Here is a 9,909-nt window from a genome sequence, read left to right on the forward strand (position 1 = left end):
TTTTTTGGAAATAAAGCAATTGATTTGTAGCGAGAAAAAGAGAAAATTTAGTTTTATGCACATTATAAGTGCATATTATAAAGGTTGTCACATACAAAATTACAGTAGTATAATTTAAATAATACAGTAATTAATACTATAATACTTATTATAATATATTATATTACATGATAATTAGGTAAAGAGCACTAAGAGCCTACAAAACGCGGATGGCAATGCGTAAATTATTCCGCGTTTTGTAGGCTCTTAGTGCTCTTTACCTAATTATCATGTTGTTAAATACATAGAGCCGTATTATTTACCAATTTAAATACATAGAGCCGTATTATTTACCAATTTATATTATATTACATTAATTATAAAGTTATATAAGTTATTGTATTACATATTATTCCGTACAAATAACGATAATAATAGCTCGTAGAATTAATTATTTTATTTATTTTAGTTATTTTTACAGTTTACGTGCTATTGTTTATTTATTGTATATTTATTTATATTTGTGTAAAAACGCTGCCGTGTTACATATTGCTTGATTCAAAATGCATTGTGTGAACAGAAAACGTGTAAATCTCTTTTTTTTTAGTCCATTATTACTTTCCTTATAATCAGAATATTTTTTATATAATAAATGTTTTTCTTATGCCAAAGAGAAGGTTACGTAAAAATAAATTAATATAAGAAGATAATAAGATAAAGTTTAATAAAATTTATTAAACAGTCACATGTATATAAATATATTTATTTATATATAGAATTATTTTTGTTTTATATATATATAAATTTTTTGACAAACAATTCTTAGGGATTTAAATTTCTTTGGAAATAACGAGTATCTTCGCGGAAAAAATAAATTACAAACGGAATGGAGCTAATAAAATGTCATGGTAACAGATCGGATTGACCATTCGAAGTCAGTTACTACTGTGATCGTTAACCAAACGCTACCACGGTTATTTATCGTTTGATTCTAACCGCATTATATGAAGTTTAGAGAAACCGTGTAATTGTGTATGAATAGTGGATTTTAAAAAACATAGCACGTAGTAACACAATCGTACGAACGAATTGTCATAATTACATATTTAATAACAGATATAGCAAATATTGAGTGAATTCGATTAAACGCTGCGTGTGCTTGAATATGGCTGAAAATGTTACAAGATCTATAATTCTATAATTTCTTAGATCGTTTGTAATTTGATTGTGGTTATCTTTTTATTGACTGCTTTTCTATTGAAAAAAGGAAGCTTTTTATTGACTTCTAATGAAAAAAGAAAGCTAATAATAATTATATTCCTGTATTCGCGATACAATCCAATAAATATGTACCATAGAAATTATTTACTTACTAAGAATTCTCTAATTTAATCTTAAGATATATACTATGATCGTGATCATAAAGAGAAATCTAAAAACATAATATTAGAAGATAATAACTTGCAGTTCGTTAAAACAGACTTTTAAAGAATTTATCGAAAATATATGTGTCTATGTGAATTAATATCAATTCGATTTACACATAAAAATTAGTAGAGTGAAAAAAACAATTAATTGAGAGTTGAACGGAAACCGATTAAGTGCAAACGTTTACTAAAAATGCAAATTATGTTTGGAACAATTTTATGTGTTTTATTGAAAGGTTTAATATTGACAAAGGCAACTATCACGCCAAAGGATGATAACACTTTAAACATCCTTCAAGAAAAACGTATTTCCATGTATCCAGATATAAATTTCACGCAGGTAGGATATATTTTTCGCTTGATTAAGAAACAATTGAATGTTATTTTAGCTGGTAATGTGACTAAAAATGAATGAATAAGTTATATATTCTATCTTATATAATTATATATTCTATATAATAAGATACGATAAAATAAAACAATTCAATATAAAAGTAAAAAATATATATGATGTTGTAAAAACAGATGGATAAAGTTTCGAAATATTGTTTACAAATGAATGTTATATAGTATAATGAATTTAATTAAAACGATATTTTAAAATTTGACTATGTATTTTCTCTCTTTCTCTTTCTGTCTATATATACATATATATATATATATATATATATATATATGTATATATATAATTATATATATAATAATTATTTCCAAAAATAACAATTTTTAAATTTAATGAAGTTTTCTGTCTACTATCCGCTACATTAATATATACATACGATGACACTTCAATAGATTTTTATGTTATTATTTTTATTCAGTTTCTAAAATTTCTTTATTTTTGTAGATATTTATAATATTTATAATATTTATTGATATATAGTAAGATTTAAGTAGATTTTATTTTAAAAAATTAATTTAAAATGTTAGCAACACTTCTTTGTGTTAAGGGTAATTATATAACGAAACAGATTTAAATATCGAGATAGAAAATCTGTCTAATAAAAAAATCGTTCATCAAACATTCTTCAAATTGTATCTATTAACGTTAATATTTCGATCAACGATACATTCGATAACAATTGCTAGAATTTATATTAATTTTCATTGTACATATATCCATTCATATACAATTACATACACATATTCTTATCGAGGCATTATCGGTTTATACTATCGGTTTATATTATCATTTTCAGGATTTGATTGTTAAAAATATAACGACACTCGAGAAAAATCTTGACAAGGATATAAATAAAAGAATATATATAATTTCTATGACTAATATTTAATAACTGTAAAGAAACACTATTTTTAATTTTTTTATGCTTGAAGTACAAACATTAATAGAACTTTAGTAATATTGGCAAATTTTTGAAAAAAAATTTAAGTTATGGTAAAATTAAGAAAAGTTAACTAACCTATCATAAGAAAGAATCAAATCGTTAGACAAAATTGTTTTAATAATTGCAAAGAACTACACTTTCGCTTCTACTACTTGCTAAAAGCTGTTATAAATGGTCATTGACTGTTGTTAACCTATATTGATTGATTTTCTTTTTGATATGATGAGTTATGTTTGATATACAATATGTTTTAAATAAAATATAAAAAATAGAGTTTACAATATGAATAAAACTACATCGCATTAAATATATATCATTTAGGAATGGTTTATATCAAACCAGTATTATTAAGCAAACAAAAAACGAATGGTAATTTTTCGTTTAATTTTATAATTTATATAATTTATCATTAAAAGCACGAGAAACAACCGCTTCAACGATATTCATTTTATAATTCTTTTCGTATGTTACGCCTTATGAAGGATATTTCAATGTTCGAGAAAAATAATCATCATATAGTAAATTTCAAATCTGACCGGAGTCATTCGGATAGTACTGTGAGAAATGAGCGAGAAGTCGATGAAGTTACACTTGCAAATATTTCTATTATTCCAGAATCTATCGGTAAGTTATAAAAAAATGCATCAAACATTAATGCACCAAACATAATCTATGACGAAAAAGTGTATAGTAAATATAATTTAAATTCAAGAAAGAGTGAAAATCAAATCTATAAACATCTTCCAGCAGTGAAAAAAATATAAATTCTAATTTGTCCAAAAAAGAAATAAAAAGACATAATACAAATATAACATTGTACATAAAAATTGTCATGATTAAAGATAAAGTCAATTTTATTAATTTGCTAATTGGTTTTAAAGCAATCGCAAATATTATACTTCTGATTTTTTAAGTTACAGGAATTTTTCGAAAAGTACTTCTTATTTTATTGGAAGTTATTTATTCGTTTTTGCTATGAATTAACGATTACTTTTCCAAATCTTAAATGACGTAAAAAATTCTTATATTATTTTTTTAAAGATTAATATTGTGTTAAATATATATTTTGTACTTTTTATTTATTTTTTCCTTTACTCTTTTTTATTTATTTTTTCCTTTACCTTTTTTTCCTTTCTTTTACCCTGGTAGAAATTTTGATCGAGCGTTTCTGTGCCACACTGCCACTTAAGGAGCTGGCATAACACGCTGGTAAGAGCCATCTTCGAAATCGTCACGTTTTGGCCGCTGACGCCACATTGAAATGAATTTTGTGTGATACTAACATGGCATTAACATAGTTCTAGTAAGATATTGTCATAGGTCAAATGCGGAATTACTGTAGTATAGCATAATATTGCTTTACGAAAAAATACTACTGAACTATTTGACTATTGATAAAAAACTTTCCACACAGCACCAAGTCGCCTAAAAATATTACTAAAACTGGAAAAAAAATTTTGAAATTCAACAAGGAAAAAAATTGGAATCCCACAAAAAATCCACATTATTAAATATTTTTTTAAAAATTCAGTTGTCAGAAATTAAACTAAATTAAATTGATAAAGTGATATTAAGAAGAAAACGTGTGATTTACTCGCACACAATCAGAGAGTCATGGCTCGTGCACATGAGAGCAGCATCCTTTTTTTGGCGATACTACTCACAAAAAAAAATATACTTTAGATCTCATGTGTGTACCAGTCCTTTATATACACTTAATAAAAAATTGAATACGAGTTTGGTTAAGTCTGGTATCGCCACATTGCGGCAAGTAAAGAAACACGTGTCGTATATTGTGTTCTTTTAATGTTATCTTTTTTGACAAAGCGAAAAGATGTCTGAGCATCTGACGTGGCGCAAGTATGGATCGCATTAGAAGCCCAGTCAAATTCAAATCTGCGCCTGTTTAATTTTATAATAATATTACGCCATTTATATATCGGCCGCTATTATGGTTTTGGTGTGGACATTTTCAGTTTTTGAAAATATGCTGTGACGTGGCAAACTTCCATTGCGCTGATAAGTGTTATGGCGCCGGCAAGACAATTTCTACCAGGGTATTTTCACATTAAATTCACATTCTTTCTGATTTACTGAGATAATCTATTTAATCTTACATATAATTATGTTAATACGTACGATTTTAAAATCTTTAGAAAGCGGTTTAAACAAGCCAACATCTCTCAGAGCATTTGTACAATTCGATAGTCAATTCACAGAAAAAGTAAACGACATTTTTGTAACATTGAGGTAAGGAATCTAAATTATCAGTTTGTATTCTTTTACTTTTCTCTCTTTTTCTTAAATTCAACGACATATCTATATCAAAATGTTAATTCTGTTATAATTCTATTAAATATAAAATGACTAAAATTTTATTTTTTTTTACAGATGGAACCAATCTGAATTTACCGATGAAATAATACAAGAGTATACAGTGCAATGTTTTGTTATGGAGGACTTAAAAGAGATTCAAATCTGCTACGATAAAAATATCACAACTACAACATTGGAGCACACGGTGCACAATCTTAAATCTAATACGACATATTATTTCCGAGTACGTGCACATACTGAAGTTATTGCTGGTCCTTACTCGGATTTAATCAATGTATCGACTATGCATGAAAATCCAATACCTAAATTATTATTAGTAACGAATGCTAGTATCGACATATTGGATTTAGATTCAAATACTATTAATAATCTCGTTAAACAATTGGCCTCATCAGTCGCTTACTGTGCCCAAGAACATAAAATTTATTGGACAAAAGAAAATGATTTAATGACATTGGAGATTACTGAAAATAATATCACAAAAATAGCTAGCTTTGATTATGAGCTACATGATCTCTGCATTGACTGGGTAGCAAGAAATCTATATTGGACCTATCAAGAGCCAGACTATTCTTACATTGTAAAATTCGACTTAACAATGTGGGAAAATGGCATAATTAAATTTGATAATATTTTGAGAAAAACCCTTGCTATTGAATATTTAAATGTAATTCCGTCTATAGGGTACGTCTACTACCGTTCACCAAAAAACAATTTTCCATTAAAGATTTATGCAAATTTGTATTTTTTTTATAATATGTATTTTACGTAGTTTTATAATTAAGATCATAAGTAAAAAGACATAATAAGTTATTTAAAGTTATATAATAAATTATTTTTATATAATAAGTTATTTAAAGTTATATAATAAGTTATTATATAATTATAAGAATTTCGAATTTTTACTACATATAAGTTTCTGTTTTTGTTAAAATACTGTTTTATAATGAGTAAAATAATTATATATTTTTTAGATTCTTATATCGCATATCATACAATTGGACGATTAAAAAATATAATACGATAAAATATCATTTCGATGAATATTACGATGAAATTATTTCCGATGAATATTACGATGAAACTATTTACGATGAATATTACGATGAAACTATTTACGATGAATATTACGATGAAATTATTGAGCTGGATACTCACTTTAGTACACCCATATTTAATTATAACAAGTCTTTTAATACGATAATTGATAACACGAATAATGAAGAGTTAATTTACTGGTTAAATGATCGGAGTACAATTGTAACAGACATTAATATTTCTAACAAGGAAAGGGTCGGAAGTGTCCCCCTCCGATTTTAATGAGCTTTGAATATGTTGTAGTCTAGATCAAAATAGGAGACACGTATTTTTTTATAAGTGCTGAGTCGGCCGTTAAGGGGGTGAAACACCTTCTTGAAAAAAATCGATTTTTTCATTTCTCAGCGGATACCGTCGAAGCGATAAGAGATATAAACAAAAGTTTCAAATAAAAGTTTTATGGTCTTTAATGTACTTCAAAATCATGTAATCAGATTTGTCGAAAATGTCATATTTTTCGAAATCCCCCCCCCTCCCTTTTAATGTTTGAAAATTTTTAAATTTGTCTCATAACAAAACTTATAGCTCATTTAACGACAAATTCAATCATATATAATAAAGTTGTATTCCGAAGTCACATTTTTCAGAAATAAATTAAAAATATCCCTATACACTACTATACGCCCGCTTTATCCGCCTTATGACGCTCGTTATTCACAGCGACAGTCATTTTTCTTCGCAAACTCACAGAGGCAACCATAAATTAGCAATAAATAATTTATGAGAATATATTTTTATAAATTATAGAAATTATATTTATAAATATAATTATAAATTATATAATAATTATAATTATAATATATGTCTATATTATGTGACAATAAATATACATATAATTTATATGGAAAAGTAATGTTTTTAATGCATGAAAAATAAAACTAGTCGGACAAGGAAAATTATTGATCAGATGCCGATGTTAATAGATTCAATTCTATGAATAAACAGATGTCGCATTCGCGAAATGAGTTGGTGCAATATATTATTTTATTAACAACTGCGTGCAGTGGAACACATATTACTATTAAAGCGTCTATCGAATATACGCGAGCGCGATAGTAAATATATTTATATATATAAGAAAATAATTAAAAGGATTATAACTTATAAAGCGAGCGAAAAAATGCGTCGCGATAAGAAAGTCAGCTGCCCGAAGTGCTGATACAGCCAGTATCACACGGCCAAGTCATCAAACAGAGGAAGAAATCACTCTCGAAATAGCGCTGAATTGCAATAAAATGCGAGGAAGTCTTCGGACTTCCTTCGCTTGCATTTTGATCACGCCACTTTAGAAATAACCAATGATTTTATTTGGTCATGCCACCGCGCGATCCTCCTCCGATAATCGTTCAGAACCGGAGGCGTTAAAAGCCACCGCCTAGAAGCGGCGGACAGTCACAAATCAGTTATCAAATAATTAACAAGTGCTCGAGTTAATTAACAAGACTAGCCGTTATCCTGAAAAAACAATTGTGCCCCACGCACACAACAATACAGTATGTATGTACTTTTTCGATTTTTAAAACTTTTATAGTTTTTTGCTTTTACTTACACTTCATTCAAAATTGCGGTTTATCTGTTTTGTTTTAATGTATTTAAATTATAATTAATATTTTATTACTTTATTTAAGTTATGTGATAAAACTGTTCTATTTTTCATGAAACTCGGAAAACGTAACAAATTATTAATACGCATTAAATAATAAAATATTTTTGTTGCTAATAAGTATTTTTTTGCTAATATTTATAAAACAAATATACATAATGTTAATAATTTTTTTAGATAATGTTTAATCCAAGAAATGTAGCAGTACTGCTATACACTGCACTGTATATGACTGGGGAATTCCCAGAAAGTCCTGTTACAACAGATGAAAATGAAACAAAAGACATGATGGAAAATATGCTTCGATCAATGTATGAAGAAGCGTTTGAAGTTTATGAAGAATCATCATTAGATTTTCAAAACGAATTTGATATACCTGAAGTAGAACCTGTAATTGATGAAGAAAGAGAAGAAGACACATATTTTGTAAAAGAAATTGAATGTGTTGCGGATTCTGTACCAATAGAATATAAAAGAAATGCAGTAGAGTTATGGAGAAGTGGAACAAAAAAGTCAAGAACTCTTGCATCTATAAGAAATAGATTTCGGAAAGTCACGTCATTACGTCAATTAAGAAGATGGGAGCAGCAAGTAAATCAAGGTGGCAACAGATTTGATAAACTGAAAGAAATTTCAACATATACGTTAAATAAATTCCATGAAGGTATTGAAAAGGGAATAATTATTCATGACATTGATATTGCTCGATGGGCTCTTCGCGCACAGAAGGAAGTAAATCTACTTGGGTTTACAGCATCATTATCATGGGTAAAAAGGTTTAAGCTTGCACATAATATCGTATCTAGAAAAATTACAAAATTTATAACAAAAAAAAATTTAGCGTCAGACAAAGATTTAGAAGCACGAAGCAAGTCATTTATCGAAAATGTTAAATCTTCTATTATACAATATGGAATTGAAAATGTATATAATTCGGACCAAAGTGGATTTCAATTAGAATTTCATTCCGGTCGTTCACTATCACCTATTGGTATTAAAAAAGTAGAGCGCATAGTACAATCCATATCAGCAACTACACATAGTTATACTATACAACCTATTGTTTCAGCTGATGGTAGATTATTATCGCCTCTGTTTATTGTTTTAAAAGAACCTACTGGAACATTTGGTCCAATAGTAAAAGAAACAATGTTTAAAGATAATAATATCTTTGTCATGGCATCAAAATCTGGAAAATTAACATCGCATCATTTTGAGATCTGGATAAAAGAAGTGTTTTTTCCAAATGTTGGACCAAAATCAGTGTTATTATTAGATTCTTGGACTGGTCATTGTCCTGATATAATTCAAAGAAACAAACCAGATTTTATAGACAATATTAATTTGTTAACTATACCAGCTGGAGCAACGGGAAAAATACAACCTTTAGATGTATTCGGTTTTCGTTTATGGAAAAATTTTGTTAGACATTTTTCAGATACCATCATGCTTTTAGATCTTGACGTCAAGCTTCATTCAAGAAACAATATTTTAAAATTACAATCATTAACACATAATCAATTTTCATCACCAAGGTTTAAAAATTTATTCAAATATGCATGGTATAAAAGTGGTTATTTAGAAAAGAAACCAGAAGAATTTGATACACCAGTAGATTTTTGTTTCAAAACTAATTTAAAACCAACATGTGATATTTGCGGTGAAATTGCTGTAATTTCTTGCGCATGGTGTAAAAAATCCCTTTGTATAAATCATTTCTTTCATGATCATCATCTTTGTAACCGATATCAACCATGAATATTTGTTATTCTTGTATGCAATAATTATGTACGGTATTTTATGTAATATTTCCATATACATATATATAATGACTTCGGAATACAACTTTATTATATATGATTGAATTTGTCGTTAAATGAGCTATAAGTTTTGTTATGAGACAAATTTAAAAATTTTCAAACATTAAAAGGGAGGGGGGGGGATTTCGAAAAATATGACATTTTCGACAAATCTGATTACATGATTTTGAAGTACATTAAAGACCATAAAACTTTTATTTGAAACTTTTGTTTATATCTCTTATCGCTTCGACGGTATCCGCTGAGAAATGAAAAAATCGATTTTTTTCAAGAAGGTGTTTCACCCCCTTAACGGCCGA

The 9,909-nt window shown here is 27.5% G+C and overlaps 1 protein-coding gene across 1 annotated transcript in view; it reads left to right on the plus strand.

The window, feature by feature from the left end:
- The first annotated feature begins 3,228 nt into the window (after positions 1 to 3,228).
- LOC105253294 (proto-oncogene tyrosine-protein kinase ROS-like) overlaps positions 3,229 to 9,909 on the plus strand; it is a 21,368-nt gene continuing 14,687 nt past the window's right edge. The window contains exons 1-3 of the mRNA XM_025409786.1: positions 3,229 to 3,376; positions 4,909 to 5,002; positions 5,144 to 5,669. Coding sequence (XP_025265571.1) covers positions 3,229 to 3,376; positions 4,909 to 5,002; positions 5,144 to 5,669 — 768 coding nt within the window. The remainder of the gene's footprint in view (positions 3,377 to 4,908; positions 5,003 to 5,143; positions 5,670 to 9,909) is intronic.

Source organism: Camponotus floridanus, unplaced genomic scaffold, assembly GCF_003227725.1.
Source record: "Camponotus floridanus strain SB8 unplaced genomic scaffold, Cflo_v7.5 scaffold280, whole genome shotgun sequence".
Lineage (NCBI taxonomy): Eukaryota > Metazoa > Arthropoda > Insecta > Hymenoptera > Formicidae > Camponotus > Camponotus floridanus.